General features: G+C 37.3%; 1 protein-coding gene across 5 annotated transcripts in view; it reads right to left on the reverse strand.

Moving 5' to 3' along the window:
• Positions 1–5,719: 5,719 nt before the first annotated feature.
• Positions 5,720–17,821, reverse strand: part of B4 (imaginal disc development protein B4) — a 44,428-nt gene continuing 32,326 nt past the window's right edge. For 4 of the 5 annotated variants that reach the window (XM_017183159.3, XM_017183152.3, XM_017160827.3 and 1 more), the window contains 3 exons: positions 16,024–16,379; positions 15,444–15,915; positions 5,720–9,871 (listed from right to left, as the gene is read on the reverse strand). In XM_017183159.3, coding sequence (XP_017038648.1) covers positions 7,665–9,871; positions 15,444–15,915; positions 16,024–16,379 — 3,035 coding nt within the window. In that variant the 3' untranslated portion in view covers positions 5,720–7,664. Of the gene's footprint in view, positions 9,872–15,443; positions 15,916–16,023; positions 16,380–16,452; positions 16,748–17,821 lie in introns of those variants that run through there. The other variant, XM_017160834.3, reaches the window with a different exon arrangement.

Consider the following 17,821-nt stretch of genomic DNA (forward strand, 5'->3'; position numbering starts at 1 on the left):
CTCGATCGGTAACAAACTTTAAAGAAATTTGAACATATAAGAATATCTTTGAAATAACGCAAAACTACACATTTTTTAATAATAAATCATGGCTATTAATATTATAATTAACATTGTAAGTATATGCATGTATATTTAAAAAGGTAAATACCTATACATCAGTAAAATGTAATGAATTTCTGTTTTGTGGGTGTTTTCAGCACTTAAATTTATAATATAAATATCAAAAAAATTTAAAAAATTCTGGGGGGGTTAATTAACAATTTCTGTTGGTTGAATTACAGTAAAGCTACTTTCCATGTATTTTGTTGTTGGATTTGGTGACTGCACGGCAGTTTATATGACAGTAAATTACAGTCACCCTCACGTACGAGATTATGTGTGTGTTTTTTTTTTTTTTTTTTTTTTTTTTTTTTTTTTAAACCAAGACTCCATAAAATACAGTAGAGTCCGGTTATAGCGACTTTCAAGGGACCGACGATTTTACGTCGTTATACCCGGAAGACGCACTAACCGAAAGTAGCAAAAAACAATTTTTTTTTTTGTTTATTTTTGCTTGATATGATTGTAATAAGTTTTTAAAATAAAACAAATTAATTTTTTAAATCAAAACAAAACAAATTTAATTCAATAACATAAACTTCATAATAAGTCGTATACAGACATAATGCATATTCATAGGCATAATAAAGTATTAATCTTATTTTTCTTTTTATACTTAATTTAAATAATTATTTAATTTTGTGTTCCTGTGTAATCAGTGATTTTTGATTGTGTTGTTTTTGACTTATAAAAAGAGTCGCGCACAGCATTATTTAGGCGAGAAATGCTGTGAGTTAATGTCTCGTCATTAAAATTGGAATGGACAAATTTATTCAAAATTTCTGCGGCCTTGAGTGCCTCCAAAACGCTAGGCGCTGACTCTGTCCTGTTCGTCATCTAATATGTTCTTAACCATACTCTCTTCAGATGGTTTCTTGCTAATCGCCACACCATTGTCTATAAGAACAAATTCATCGAGTTCTTCCTTCGAAATCGGTAGCTGATTTTTTAGAGCTCTTGCCCAAACCGATAGAGGAATGCCATCCTCGATGTCAATATCGTTTGAGAATGAGCTGCTGGGACCATCTAAATTTTCTCCGGCAAGCCCAGAATGCTTAAAGTACTTCGCAATTGTTAATGGCGAAAGTTGTTGCCATGCATTATTTATCATTAAAATGGCATCAAGGACGGTAATTTTCGGCTAATTTTCATCTTTGTTTTCATCCATATTGCTTTAAATTAAATTAAATTAAAAATTAAATTATTTCGCTGTATTTTGAATTGTGAAAAATTTCGTCGGTATAAGCGGCTTGTCGTTAAAAGCGAAGACGTTTTAAGCGGAGGCCCTTTCATATAAGTTTGTATGGGGACCAACCAAGCCATCGAGTTTTCGTCGTAATAACCGGACGGACGCTATAAGCGAAGTCGTTATAGCCGGATTCTACTGTATTGTTAACAAAGGTATGAGTACCAAATTAATTGTCATTCTTTGCCAGTTGAATAACTTCCAGAAGCCCAGGAGTAATTGAACAAGAAGCGTTTCTTTTTGGTCAGAGTATTACTATTATTTATTTTATTTGTTTGCATAAAAAAAAACGATTTCTTCTTTAAATTTAACAATAAACTCGCTTGGTTAAAAACTTATTATTTTGTATAAAAAACAAATCAACGTCGCCTTGTTCGAAGCAAGCTGCAGCTCCACAATTGGCATTGTCCGAGGCATAAGCAGTAGTCTTACAATACTTGTAGTATGGCAGTGGGGTGAATTAAACATAAAGCCTAGGGCCTAGGGCCTGGGATCTTGAAAGTCTTGATTGCGGATGGTATTGCTGTGTCCGTATTATGTAAAAAGTGGCCGGGCTTAAAGCCTTAATTTCTCCCTCTGAGGCACCGGTACCTTATTATGGCTCTGCTTTTTGTGGACTTAGTACAAGTCTTCGTTCCGAAATTTGACATTGGATTCTACACAGAATATTTTCTACAGGCAACGGCGCTTTACAGAACCTGAGAACTTATCGTACATACTTGGCATTGTCAGTGTCACCACATTTTTACATTTAACTGTAATGGAATTGCTTGGGCTTATGTTGTGGAGGCACACCTTTGGCTACCTCAACGATTTATAGAGCTATTAAAACTGATGTAGTTAATAACCATTATCGGCACAAGTAAAAACTAAAACTATGATATTAATATAATCGTATTTTTATATTTTATTTAAGCCCTTGAAGGTTATTATATCACCCAATAAACTTATATATTCTTATTAGGAATTTCTTTATCCACATCAAGGGCCAAATCGAAATAGCCATAGCCATTGATACTCGAAAAATGTTAGAAAAAAGAGGAAAGGTAGCATCTGCTGTTTGCAAGCGGATCGTCGGCATCCGGTTCGTTTCGGTTTAAACAAGAAACTCATAGCAGATATGTAATATGTAAAAGCAACGAACATTTGGTAATTTCACTATATTCTCATATAATTTGAAAGAAAAAGAAGTCATTTCCTCCCCATAAAGTATAAACATACATATATTATTTATCAGCAGACAAGTAGATTTAGCCATTCAATATGCAAACATTGGATCTCAGATACTACTATATATGAATGAGAGCTACAAGATATTGTAAAAACAACCAAAGCGCTTTTACTCAGATAAACTTTCTGTTAAAAATCATGAAAAACCGTAGCTTAAATTTTATAGTGTATTGCTTATTTAAAACAAAAAAATTACCAAAATAATTTGATCATTTAAAATCGATTCGATTTCGTCAAATGAAAAGAAAAACAGGTTATGTACACAAAATGTTTATATTTATAAATAGCATGTAACATATTTTTTAAATTTTATATATAACCATATTTTAAGATTGATATTTTTGAATAATATATAATATAAATTATAAATATATACATACATATGCTAAAAAATAAATAAAGGAATATCAAGTTGCATTACATCTACCTATATACATATATGATATTATATTATATTATAACATATTTTTTTATAATTTATATTATATTAGATATTTCAAACTTAAAATAAAAAACTTTATCAAAAACAAATTGGTTTTATTATATAAATAATATGTATATATCACCTGTTATTTTTTCTTTTCATTTAACCAAATCGAATCGATTCTTAATGATTTAATTGCAAACTGCAAGAGTATACAAACTTCGGTGTGCCAAAGTTAACTTCTCTTCTTGTTTTACATTAATTTGCCCATCGTTCCTATGGCAGCTATATGATATAATCGTCCGATTTTCATTAAATTAAAATCGAAATTTTAAAACAATACAAAGTGGCCATATCTCAATGTAATATAAATATGTTGAAAAACAGCGAAATTAGAATTATTTTTATAAAAAATTTTCCCATCGTTCCTATGCCAGCTAAATGATATAGTTGTCCGTTCAAGCCCGTTTCGACGTATATGGTAGTAAGAGTAGTAATAAAACTATCTGCAAAGTTTTATACAGATAGCTCCAAAACTGAAGGACTACTTTGTGTAGAAACGACGGACTTGGCTAGATCGACTCGGCTGTTGATGCTGTTCAAGAATTTATATAATTTATAGGGTTGGAAATGACCCCTTCTCTGCGTTGCAAACTTCTATCTAAAGCTACAATACCCAGCAAGAGTATATTTACACCGATGCTGTTGACTCTAGCTTTCCTACTTGGTTTAGAATGATTTGTGAGAAGCCTAACAGAGTTTTCTTAAAAAGTATTTCAAAGATCAGTTCTAAGATCTAATCAGATTGACACCCGTTCATATATGTAGATGTAGAAACCCTTTTCCAAAATAAATATTTCCAGAATTTCAAAAGGTATCTTTTAGTTTATTTCACTTGTATGGGTATAAACGTGTTTTCCAAATGGTTGTCCGTGTGTATGTATGTTGTTATCCTTTTTAATCTAGTTAAATATAAGTACAACGTGAAATATAAATTTTTATGCTAGAGTTGATTGGGTGGCCTCAGTTGTTAGTGTTGATCTGTTGAAACGAGCTGCCTTTGCTGAGGTAAGCTACTGTCGAGGAGAGACTTTTGAATTACTTCTTGTATATTTTCCACGGTCAGCGCTTAAAAAAGTTATACAATAACAATAATATTTTAGTAGATTTCCTTATGTGTTTGTGTGTGTGTTAATTTTGTGTTTGATTTGTGTACCCACTACCAAATTTTTCAATAGAGTTCAATTCGTTTCAATTTTTTTCTCATCTATCAATTCAGTCTTGCCCAGCGCAAAGCAGGGCTCTTCTAAAATATCGATCAGCGATTCCAAAAACATCTTATCTCTTCCCGTAAATACCTAAAGTTGGGGCTTTGTTTGTTAAGAGACTAAAAGTACTACAAGGTTACAAAGAATTTAAATTTATGAGTACATATTGTTGAATATTTCTCTTTAGCTCTCCTGAACTCCTGTTCCCGCTTCCAAATCTGATCAAAAATTGCCAGATCAGTTTTTGGTATAATGTACAGTTTCCAGCTTCTGAAAAGATAGCAAACGAATGTCTAATATTGTATTGTTCCTGATCAAATCAGATTTCACAAGATTGCACCACATTGGAAACGGGGACAGGGCAGTTTTCATATGCATGCTGCTATGTGGGCTCTACTACTGTTTGACATTGAGTTCTCTAATTGATTAATCGTGATAGAATTTCTAGGTATTAACATAGACACCAAAAACATGAGTACTTAGTTGACTTGCTTTCGCCTTCCGTTTATCCAGTTTTTATTTAATTTCTTATTGTTAGGATTCTAGCTCTTCCGAAAAACATTAAAGGCCTGTTCTGTGGTTGGGGCCATATTTTGGATTAGATTAGATTGCTAGCCACTTTGGTGGAATCTCTGCTTTCTCCCGCATGCATTTTCACAATAGCTCCTGATAATGCCTAGCAGTTTGCATTCGCTCCGGAGTGTGACTGGTACTTTAAGCTGCTAAAAATAAATATTTTGTGACGTATTTATTTATTGTTTTTCACCGTTAAGACGTTTAAAATGTCATTGCTCTTACGTACTATTCATGATAGATATTTTGTCTGTGTTGCTATAAAAGCATTTCCATTTCACATTGTTTTCTGTTAAACATTTTTATCACACCAATTTATATACGCTGGCGGGTAGTTGCTCGTTAAGTAATCGTTACCTTTATCATTATCTGCAAGCACTGATTACACATGTATTCTACATATATGTATAGTACAAAGCTGATCATCATCGTCCATAAAGAGAGGGAATTATGCACATATGCATAGACTGTATTAATCAATTCTAGCACTTTATCACCTTTGCGCTTCAGTGAAGCCTTTTGTCTACATGCCTAGCAACTAGTACATATGAAATGCAACGTAAACGCCACACAGTACTCTTAGTATGTAATGCTAAAAGCCTGAGGCCTCGCTCGTAACTATGTACAAAATACCGATATTCATCTAGCAAGTACCCCTCGTTACCTTGCTACTATCACACACACTCACTGACTGAACCTGCTTCGCGGCCGCATTGTTTGTTGCTTTGTCAGAAGAGAATTTACAACTAGTATCATAGCTATTTTGTGAGTATTGCTTCATTTTTACAGGGATTTCTAGTTTATCCTAGTATTCAATTGCTTCCAACTACTTAGACTGAATACTGTGTTGTGTTGGGAGGGATAAATAAAAAACAATTGTTTCGTTTCAAATCAAAAGTATTTCTTGTATTGTATTGTATTGTATTGATTGTGGTAACAAACGAAATTAAATACAAAATCATAAATTCCTCCTAAATGTTCACATTTACAAAAGCGTGGAGTACCAAAAACCGTATAATAACAAGATGCCATATGTAAGAGTGAAATAGAGAGTTGAGAGCACTAATCGAATGGCGTTACTCATCTTGTTATTACAAGTTTTTATGGTAGTACCGTATTAAAGGTATATTTTGTAGAATTCTTCGGACCTCCGAAGTCTCTTCCATTACAAAAAATAAAAGTTCGGCATGTCTACACATTTGCTCTCAAAATTAAGACTAGAACCATTATATTTCGATCTTAAACTCTAAGCATTGCTTCGAGCCCACTTTGATTTGTGGCTCGATACGTTATCTCTAAATGTGTGTATTAAAGGAGAGCTGTCTAGGATCGCCATTGAATGACGCCAAATGGGGCGGACAAGCAGACACGTTGAAATAAGTAAGTAATGGGATATGGACATGCTTGCACTTTAGTGTAATCGTGTTGTTTGTGTGGTCAACTTGGAATTGTCAACAAAACCAAGTTAATGGGTGGTTTCCAATAGAGAAAACGACAAAGTATACGAGAGATCGTGTAAAAGTTTGGCATATTGCCCTAAAAGTTCTATGTTACAAATATACAGTATATATATATATTTTATGGGTGTGTATATGTATGTTTTTTGCTTATGGTTTGATTTGACTTTGTTGATTGCCTACGAGCTAATAATACCTTAGGTTTGCACTAAGATTTCCATAATGTATATGTATGTAAGTAAGTGTATATATATAGCTATATGTATATGTAAGTAATGTATACAATTGTATAATATTGCAATTTCCAAATGTTCAGTTTCATCCATATGATTCTTGTTGTTGTATTTCTGGGGAGCGGGCGGGTCGTGGACTGGCGGCGCAGAAGATCCGCCCTTATATAAGTAGATTATGTACAATACAAATTGCTTGTCTTCACTTGGTATATAACGTATTCTTTAAAATTTCACTTGTCGATATTGGGTTTTTGGGTATGCTAAAATACTACGCTCTACAAATACACGCACGTTTTTGTGTGTTGTGATACGACAGAGATTATCATTTTCATTTATTTCCTTAGCTGTTTACCAACAAAGATTCAAATTCTGTTTGAATTTACACAAATTCTGCTTGATTGTAGCCTTTTCTACATTTGTGTTTTTTTGTTTTGTTTTGTGCATCAGCACCATATATTTATGGTATATATGGTTTTTCATATTAATATTAAACTCTAGACCATGGTCAAAGGGCCGACAATTTTTAATATTTTCCTTAAATCGAAAGCTGTGACTGCTGGCATTTGCCGAGCTCGTTAAACTTACTATATAATTTAATAAAATATAAATTCATTTAAGATCAGATTGTGGGCCTTTCTTTCTATCCTCTAGTTCAATAAAACAGATCTTGTTCAATCACCTATCTTTAAGAAAATAGTTGCTCAAATGCTCCCTGTTTTAGTCGTGTTTATTTATTAGCTTACAACTTGAACTATTGTGGCAATTAATTGGATTAGAAAGTTTAATTTACTCTTTACTTAAAACTTTATTTTAGAAGAAACATATTAAGAAGGAAATAAAAAGAGAAAAAGAAATATATTCTCAAAACTGTCTTACATTGAAATTAAGGAAAAGGACAAGTTAGGTGATTTGAACCTTCAAAAGAAATATACAAGAAATAATAGGGATTCCTTCTTTGTATTGTACAGGACGATAAATTGATAATTGTTCGATAGAGTTCGAGTACGTTTTAGATCGTGTGACTGGAGTTTTTTTGTTTTCCTCTCCCTTTTGCCCCCTTTGACCAAAAGCGTCTCCTTAAAATAAGCCCTTGGCGCCGACAAACTTACGTCGCCGGAATCACATGAGTCATCATTTGAGCGTATTGTAAATGTTATCCTCTCCCGCAAGCTCCACAGTGGTAATGTGTTGTGCAGTGTGCCTCTCGCCCAGCGGCATCTCCCCCAGGTACACGGTGTGATAGCTAATGGCGGCGCCACTCTTTGTCGCATCGCCATTCACCTCGATCCGACTCACGGACTGCGGACCACTGCTGGCCGACGGATACTTGAGCGACGCGTAATCACCGTCATCGTCCGGCGCGCCGTTGAACGGGGGGGTCCCAACGGTGTGCAGCGGTGGACAGATTTCTGCGTAAATATTCTCCTTGGTGTAGTCCACGACAGGCGTTGATCTAGGTCTAGTGGCAATCTCCGCGGATCGCAGGCAGCCGTCGCCGGCGGTAACCAGGGAATCCCTCACACTCGAATAGGGAAGATCATCTTCCACCAACGAAAAGGGCGAGGGCGAGCCCGGCAACTGATTGAGTCCTCCTCCCAGCAGACAGACACCACCCGCTGCCCTTCGCCCGGCGACTGGTTCCTTGGCCGACGACAGTTGCTTCGCCTTGAGCTGCATCAAGTGACGCTTCTCTCTCTCCGCCTCGTGAAGCTGCAACTTCTGAGGTAGCGAGAAATGACGCATTTGGTGTAGGCTTGACGAAGATTTGCTGTACTGCCGTGTCTTCACGTGGAACTCGTTGTACAGTTTCTCCGTAATGAAGGACTGCGGCGGCGGTGTCTGGTTCTCCACATCGTCCAGTTCGGTGCCCGCCTCGCTGATGGCATCGACATCGGCGTGCGAGTGACTTACCAGCAAATCTGGTCGTGCTGACTTGCGCTGGCCGCCATTCAACAATTCAATATCCTGCAGCGACATTGACTTTTGCAACAGAGTGTCCAGCGACTTGTGCTCCATGGTGGTCAGGGTTGTGGTCTCTGTATCAGAAGCCCCAGTGCTGTTGAGGGATATACCATCATCCTTGTCTGGCTGGTCGGGATGCTCCGAGCCGAACCGTTCCTGCAGCAGCTTCGACATGTCCGTGTAGCGCTCCATACTCATTCTCTTGGCCTGCTCGTCCAGATCCAAATTGGACTGCTGCTTCTCAAGATGTTGCTGGTGCTGGGGTTGGTTCTTGCCGAACCACTTCTTCTTGGTGGACTGGAACACCTTCATGCGCTCGGATATACGATTCGCACTGGCTGCCTCCTTGGCCTCCTCCAGATTCTCCAGGTCGGATTTGCTGAGAAAGATTATCGAATCCTCCTTTTCGTGGCCCGCCGCCATGGAGCTTTTCTCGCGTCTTAAGATTTTGGGTAAATGCAGCGGCTTCAAGATTCGAAGACCTTCTCGGCTGCTCTTAGAACCCGAACGATCCGCCCGCTGAGCCGTATCGATCTCCACCAGCTTAAGGAAGGAATCGCAGTTAAACTGGCAGAACTTGAGCATATTCTGCACATTCGTGTTGGCCAGCATCCGCTGTTCGGTATCGAATCCCAAAAAACTCTTAACCAGCTGCACATCCCGACTGGGGTAGAACTTCTTCAGCTGCAAGGGAGTCTGGGCGTCCACATCCTCGATTGAGCATCCGATGACCACGTCCTCCTTGCTCACCTGGCTGATGCACAGCTGCTCGGGAATCTCGGAACCCGACCCTGGGCCCGAAATATAGCGAAGGGTTAGCGGCAATTGCTTGGCCGCTGCCACCAAAGCGCCCAACCGATGAACACACTCCGGATTCAACTTGCGCTGCGCATCGCCCAGTTTCTGGAGCAGCTGCGGTATGCCCGGCTCAATCTCATAGAACTTGCCCTTGGTGGACAGTGGGACGTAAAACACCTGCCTGTTGTCATTCAGCAGTTGGGCATACCGATTCTTTTCTTTTTCGCGGCCCAAATAGCCACCGCTGCTGTGGGACTTGGATGCATTGGAAGCGTTGCAGTGCTGCGAAAGGTTGGCGTGGTGCTGCTCCTGCTTTCCATCCTCAAACACGGCCAGAAGTCGAAATACCTGTCCGCCCCTCGCCGTCGTCTTTATATACTGCGGTCGTCCCTTAATGATGATGGGTAAGCAACCCTCGTGGGTTGGACTAGTGGCACTAGTGCTGGTTGACGATTCCGTAAACGCCGGCATATTGTCCACCGAAGCAAACTTGTACACACGCTCGCGCACCAGCTGCATCAGCGAACCGTACTGCGTGGCCGTGGGCAAGCCCTTCTCGCTCAGCAGCGAAAAATAACCTGCGGCAAGAAAAAATGGGAAAAATTACTTAATAAAATTATTTCAAGTTAGTTTCTCTTAAAAAATAAAGCATGTATAAACGCTAGTTATAAATAAACTTCTTTATAGTCGATGGCCCTAGCAGCTCGTTCTATATATTTATACATATGGTATGATAGTTTTAGTTTTACAATCTATTCTAATTGTAAACTGCCAGTGTATAGAAACTTCGGTGTGCCGAAGTTAGCTTCCTTTTTGTTTAACAAAGAAACGTTTTTTATCAAATTTTCCCTTAAATATTTTTAAATCGGTTTTAGAAAATGCTAAATTCTTTTAATTTAATTTAATTTATCAATTTGAACATTCTTTAATGTAATTATGTTGATCAAAATTACTTTTGAGAACTTAATTTTTTGGCGAGAATATACAGCTGTGTTCACTGAAATAGCAGTGCGACAGAGGAACAACTTCAAAACGTTTTTTTGTACATATTCCTTTTTGCTAGCTGATCTATTGCACATTGTTTTTGTAAAATGGAACATAAAGATAAGAATCGAGAAAAAATTCCGTTAGATTTGCTGTATTTTTAAGTTTTATTGATATTTTTCACATATGCAGCTCGTTTTGGCCGATCACTGAAATAGCAGTTTTTAATTTTCTTTCGCAAAAAGTGCCGAAATTTCTTTTAATTTTGTAAAAAATGACTTTAATTAAGGTCGTTATTATAGTTTATACTATAATACACCTTTACAACGCAAAAAAAATTATTTTAGTGGGCGCAGGACCTCACTGATCCATGAGAGAAAGGTATCAGATATCTTAGCCTAGAAAGAAGGGCAAAACATGTAAAGAGACTCCAAATCTTTCAAATTGTTATTTTAGAATAGTTTATAAATCATAAAATATTAACCGAACCCAAAAAAACCGAGGTACGATTCGCAAAACCACAATTGTACTGGCTCGACGCGTACTTCGCTTCAGCAAAGCTCGTCCTTTTTGCATCCTCTAGGGATATATGAGCGGGAATTGGCATGGGAATAAGACATGGGACCATTCGCCGGGGAATTATTGAATAAATTTTAGATTCGCGAAGTCCATGGAAAATGTCACTGCTTGGTTAAAGGCATATCAAGGCCAGATCCGAGTTCGCCAATAGCCACTTGAACTGCCACTATTCAAATGGCGTAATATCCTTTGGACAAATGACTCCAAACTGGTTTTATTTGGTGGAATAGGACAAGACAATATGTCCGTCGACCTCCAAATAGATAGTATCCTCCAAACCATACGCTGAAGACAGTAAAACCCGGTGGCCTAAAAATCATGGTTTGGGTATACTTTTCATACAACGTTGTAGGTCCCGTATATATGATCTGTGGGATCAAAGACCATTATGTTTATGTCCAAATATTAAAAACTGTCTTGCAGCCGTATCCTGAGGAAAATATTCCATTAATTTGCGCATTTCAGCAGTACAGTGACCCTAATCATACCAGCAAGGTGGCCAAGGAGTGGGTTCTTAATGAAAAAGTGGATGCAATGCCATGGCCTGCACAGTCCCCGGATATAAATCCGATCGAAAACTTATGGGGGACATCAAGGGCTACGTATTAAAGAAGTTTCCGACTTCTAAGCCGCAGCTTTGGCAATTTGTGCAGGAGGAATGAGACCATAATCCCCTCAAGCGTTGCTAAGACTTGGTGGACTCCTTGCCACCCAGGAATGAGGCTATGATAGCTTCTAAAGGCTATTTAACAAAATATTAGATCATAGTCAATTAGAATTTAAGAAGAAATAGGTTTCTTATACGATATTTTTAAATTTATGAAGAATTTTAGTTTTTCACTGCTATTTCAATGATCGGCATAATATAGACCTTTTTTGTTGTTATTAGCTATATCTTCTAAAAGGTTTATGTTACCTAAATTAAATGATTGTGGTATTGTTAATAATTAAATACACTAAGCGCTTATGAAAAAAAAATTTATGAAAATAGTGTTTGTAACAGTATTTTCCAATCTTAAACGTGCAGGTCGTGGGGCACTGCTATTTCAGTGAACACAGCTGTATATATAAGATATACAGGCCTGCTCCGGTAATCGTAAAATTTTTTCGATTTCGTTTTGGGCGAAAACGAACCGTTTTCGTTTTTAGCTGCTCCGGTTTTCGGCAAATTTCTGCTATCGGATGTTTCGTTTTCTGATCGTTTCTCACTGCTCAAGCAGCTAACTTGTGTTGTTGGTAATAAGCAAACAACGTAAAGTACTGCCTATTATATTTACAATTGCCCTTTTTATAAGCCAGAAAAAGGCAAAAAATGGTAGAATTAAGCAAATCCAGGCACCTAAGATGCTGCCACACTTTTCACAGTTTTAATTCCGGTGGTCTCAAATAATTATTTGGTTAATTTGGACCATATAAGTAATCACATTAAATAGCATTATTTATAAACAACCATTTTGGCGGTCCTTTGAAGTTATTAATGTATTCATTTATATTTTATAAGTATTTTTAACTGGCTGTTTCGTTCCACCAACAGTATGGCAACCTTAGCGATAACTTTTTGCGGTGAACTTATCGACCTATCGCCAAAACGAGAAAACTGGCTGAACAGTGTTCAGTGAACACGGCAAAAATGTTGTTGTCAAATCTGAGGTGGGGTCAGAAATAAATTTTTTATAAAATAACTACCTGCCAGAATGATCTAATGGTGTTGTGGAATAAACATCAATAGACCACTGAGTAAACTATTTTTTTCCTTTTGTAAATAAGGTCTGATTTCATATAGAAAAAGCCATTTACTTTTCATTCCGGCCAGAAAAAGGTGCCCGTTTTTCAAATCGAAAAAATCTTTCGATTTCGATTACCGGAGCACCAATTTCTCGTTTTCAAAAACGAAAACGAAAAATTCTTGCCGTTTTCGATTACCGGAGCAGGCCTGATAGATATTGCATTTAACATTAAAATATCAATTTTAATAAAACCACTCCCGAAAACTTATACTTAAGGAGGTCATCCCATGTAACAGCCTGTTTTTAGGGATTTTTTAGGATTTTGTTCTACGACCAGCAAATAGCTAGAGCGTCAGATCAAAATTTAAGCATTTTTCGTGAATTTTTTAATGTAGGAAATGGTCAATCTTTGTGAAACTTTGGAGATAGTTAAAAGTAGAATCGGAGATGACCTATGAACCTATGAAAAATATGCCGGAGCGCCTCGAGCTTTGAGTTTCCCGGCTATAGAGCTCGTAATTTGTGTCGGAAATCCGGAAATTATGATATTCATAAATTGAACGCCAAACAACCTTTAATCAACTCAGCATAACTTTTTTTTTTTTAATTTTGTTATGATCGTTGTAAAACTTGGAGAAAAAATTCTTAAGACATCGGGCCTTTAAATTAAAAAATATAACAATTTACAAAAATACCTTACCCCATACATTACATCAACATTGTGGAATATTTTCCCAATAATAATCAAATTTTGAAAACACTTTCTACAAGGACATTTATTTTGGTTTTTGCTTGTTTGCTAAAATCTAAAATCCATTATTTTCGACAGCTGAAGGTTATGCACTGAATATAATGCACAGTACATTCCCCCTTCTTGTATCCAAAAATGAGCACAATACAAATAATACAAATAGTATGACGTACTGATGCCATTAATAAATTGTTTTGCTCACACATATGTATGTATATGTATGTATATTGTTCAAATATATATTTTTGTATATGCGCTCCAATATTGTAAACTACTAATTACATTTGAAGAACATCGTATTTACAAAATTATAAAGAATAATGAAAAAATGTTGAAAAGATTAAAGCCTACAGGAAAGTCCAACATATGGATGCGAAAATAGAATCACTTAAATTGTTGTTATAAAAACAAATTAAATGTATTATACAATACCAAAAATTTATAGTAGATAACACTATAAGAGGTAATTTTCGACCTAATTTTTAATTTAAAAAATGGGCATAAATTATAAAAATCTGTCATGTTATCAAGCGCATAATAAAGAACAATTAACCTATAAAAAGTCAAATCCAAGAGACCGAAACATTTGAAAGTTGTTACCTAGTGCAATAGTGCTTGCTTTAATGTTATTACTTTAAATAATAATAAATAAATAATGTAAGTTGGGATATAGTTTATAGCTTAAAATATATCAAGAAGTATTACAAATTTTTTGAAGTATCAGAAAAAAAATTGATTAGAAAAATATTCTGCAGTCTTTCGGCCTACTAATTACCCTGTACAAAACTTTGTTTTTCTTTTTTAAATAAAAATACTTTCATTATCAAGTGGGTTGTAACTTTTCAATCGACTACTTAATATGAACCGTCGGAATAATAATTCTATAAATGTTGGAAAATCAAAGATAAATCCGAAATTCGGCCGAAATAGATGGATAAATCATCCAATTGTAATCAAATTTTATAATAGCAACATCAAAATATATCATAATTTTAAATTAACTATATTTTCAAGCACCCAATAGCACTAAAATCTGGGTAGCTTTGTCTATAAACTTTGTTCGCATAGCTTAATATTTTTTTTTAATTAAGCAGATCTAGAATATATGCACGTTTTATGAGTTTGGAGATTCTGCCTGGTACTGCATTTTCCGTTGTCACCAAGCTATAATACCCTACCACCCATTCTGTTATGTTTGGGAGCGAGCAGACAGAAGCGATCACGTCGAGTGCTTATTACCAACTGTTTATTCATATTCTTTATAATAGTATACTGAAGAAGTGCAAGGTTGCCAGATAGGATAGAATGTGTGTTGTACAATGTGAACATATTTTTTGAAGGGTATAAAATTAAGAATACATTTGATTATACATAACACATTCGGTACCAGGTATAAAAATGATAATACCGAGCGCACTAAGTCTATAAATTGGCAAATTGCATAATATTCGCACACATTCGGCTTACTTTGCGCCTCGCCAAGTGGCTGTGAAAAGTCACATGGCGTAGCGCACGCTGAAACAATGGCTGGCCGCAGTTTGGGGAGGGGAGGAGGATGTGGGTGATGGTGGGTCCCCGAAGAAGACACAACTGTTGACTGGTTGACTAGCACCGGCACAGGTACCCCTAATATTGAGCTCATTACATAACGCCTTATGAACAAAAGTTGCGATTACTTTTCATTGCTGAACTGTGACTGTGTCACGCAATACAGTCAGAGATAGTATTAGGTAACCCCATCAAGAGATTATAGTTAACCTGCATGAGTCACCAAATGAGTTAGTTACGACTAGACCATATATAATCTGGCACTACTGTGTGTCCAACTGCATTCGTCATGAGAACAAAAGTATCAGTGAGTGGTATGTAACTAGGAGTGCGAATATTAATCACCCGAGCCACGGGGTCACAGGTTGGCTAAGCTGTTGGCAACTAACTACATACAATATATACATATGTACATATATATTTAAATATTAGTTCCAGCGTGTTTCACCCTACGTGAAATATAATATAAACTATTTTTCTTTCCGATAATACAATAACATAAGTTCGTTTTCATACTTTTACTCTTCTGTTTATAAATGTCACTTTTGTTCACTAACTCACCAGAAAACTCCTGTGGAATGAGCACCGTCTTCTTTCGCTGCGCTGCTTGGGACTTGGCATTGTGTCCGTGGTAGATGTTCCGCTGACGCACCAGCCTATAGAGCAAGAAGAGCTCGTCGTGGCCGGGCGGTATGCCACCGTGGCTGCTATTTTGACTTTTTTTGGTTTGCTGGCCAGGAGCAAGAACAGAACCAGAGCCACTTCCGATTCCGGTGACACTTCCTCCGCTGGACGATGAATGGTTGCCGGTACCTGTGCAGGTGTCGATGCGGCCATTGGAAATGTTTCCAGCACCACTGACCACCGGTTTAACTTCAACGGAGGAGCTGCTTGAAGCTGCCGTAGACGAGCCGTGCGATGAGCTGGACTGCAGCGTCTCGTTGGAGTTCTTGCTCGTGTGCAAGATGCGGGCCACACGAGGCAGGGTATTCCGCTCAAGAAATACATCGGCGGGCAATGCTTCCTGCTGGGACTAGAAATAAGAGTCAACATTTAGTCTGATTAAAGTATTTCAAGAAATTTAATATAAAATAATCATTTTAATGGCACCCCTGGTAATAAAATACTAATGAAAACATACTTCGTTGCTGCCCTTGGAGGCTTTGCTGTCCCCGGTGGAGTAATCGCCGCTGCCATTGAGGCCGCCACAGAATCCCGAGTAGCCACCTCCCGCTGCTGCTCTAGGTCCTGACCCCGATCCGGATATCACTGCTGCTGCCCCCAGCTCCCACTTGGCGCTGCTACGCAGGCGTCGTGCCAGTCTTTGGCTCAGCTCGATCTCATTGCGTCGGGCCAGGCGAGCGTTCTCGAATTCCGCCACGGAGAACATGTTGGAGCTGGTATCGTGGGAGTTAAAGCGCCGCAGCTTGGGCTTGCGCGCCCCGGCACCACCCGCCAAAGGGTGGTGGCCGTGATGGGGGCCCGTCGTTGTACCACCTGCAATAAAAAACGCAACGAGGAGTAGAGCATTGTGCATCAGTGAGGCAATCCCATAAATATAAATGCACACCCATATGTATGCACATGTGAGTGTTTAATTGCCACCGAAGTCTGCAGTGGGAAAAACCCACATACAGTAAGTAGTATCGCCTCCACCACATCTACAGCCACCTCTGTAGACCCCAAGCGAAATTCAGTTGGCGTGACGCAACGGCAGGCAAGTGGTTCAAAACTGTTGCTAAGCGCAGCTAATTCTCAGTCAGCGGTCAACGAGGCGATGACACACAGTGGGCGAATATGGCCACAAAGCGTAACCGCAAAATTAAGAAGAACAAACGACGAAAAACTAAAGTAATGTGAATATAGAAGCCTAAACAAAGCAATGCCTACAAAATACTTGGATTTTTACACAAAAATAATTTTAAAATGCTTCATTTTAAGGAGAATTAAATGTGATTTTTAATTCTCAAAGGGATTTACTTTTAGTTTGAAGTGTCATATTGTAAAACCCATATATTACTAGATTATAGTTGTACAATTTCACAATAGATAATTTGAACCAAAATAGCTTTTAATTTAAAAATCAGTTGAATTAAAAACAACGAAGTACACACAAAGCATCTTGTGTTCTAGAATATGCCAATTATCAATTATCAATTATCAGTTAAGAGGTATTAAAATTCTTGCTTATGACGAAATTTAATGGTTCATTAAAGCAATATAAGAGCTTGTTTGATTTATGACGTCTTTAAAATTTGGCTTCATTGACTAATGAAAACCGTAGAAAAAGTAGTTTTTGTTGATATGTCTTATTTCAACTTGTATGTTTTATAATGCACTCAGTTTAATATTGAGGAAGAACTTTCGAGCTTAGACACTTGACTGGAATTGTATGACAAACAACCGCAAAAATAAAATTGGATCGGATATCGGTAACAACTGGAAGCTATTAATACCTATTCACCGCTCCCCAGACACAATAATAAAGATAACAGATAACGTACATATTTATTTTTGTTTTCATATCGAAATCCAAAAAAGTAATTGTCTGTCATGAAATCACTCAGCCTTCTTTCAAAATGGTGTGAGTGAACTTCAAGCGCTGCAATCAAATATAGATATCGCGGTTTTTGATTGGTTATTGTTTGATTGCTGCCCATGGTGCGAATTAAACCCGCTGCGCAGTAGCTCCTTTTCTCCAACCCCGGCTTGAACAAAGCGACTTTATTTCATTTCATTAACACACAAAAATCTTGTCAAATATATACAAAGATATATTTCCAGCTGATTTTGAAGGAATCACTTTCTTCATCAGTATCCTTTGATGCCAATAGTTTATTGAAAATTATTAACAAATTATATTAATATATATAATCTCTGCTGGGAATTTCGATTTTTAAACGAACCACTGTGCGCTGCTGCCGCTGATTGGTGGTCGG

This window comes from Drosophila kikkawai, chromosome 2R (assembly GCF_030179895.1).
Source record: "Drosophila kikkawai strain 14028-0561.14 chromosome 2R, DkikHiC1v2, whole genome shotgun sequence".
NCBI lineage: Eukaryota > Metazoa > Arthropoda > Insecta > Diptera > Drosophilidae > Drosophila > Drosophila kikkawai.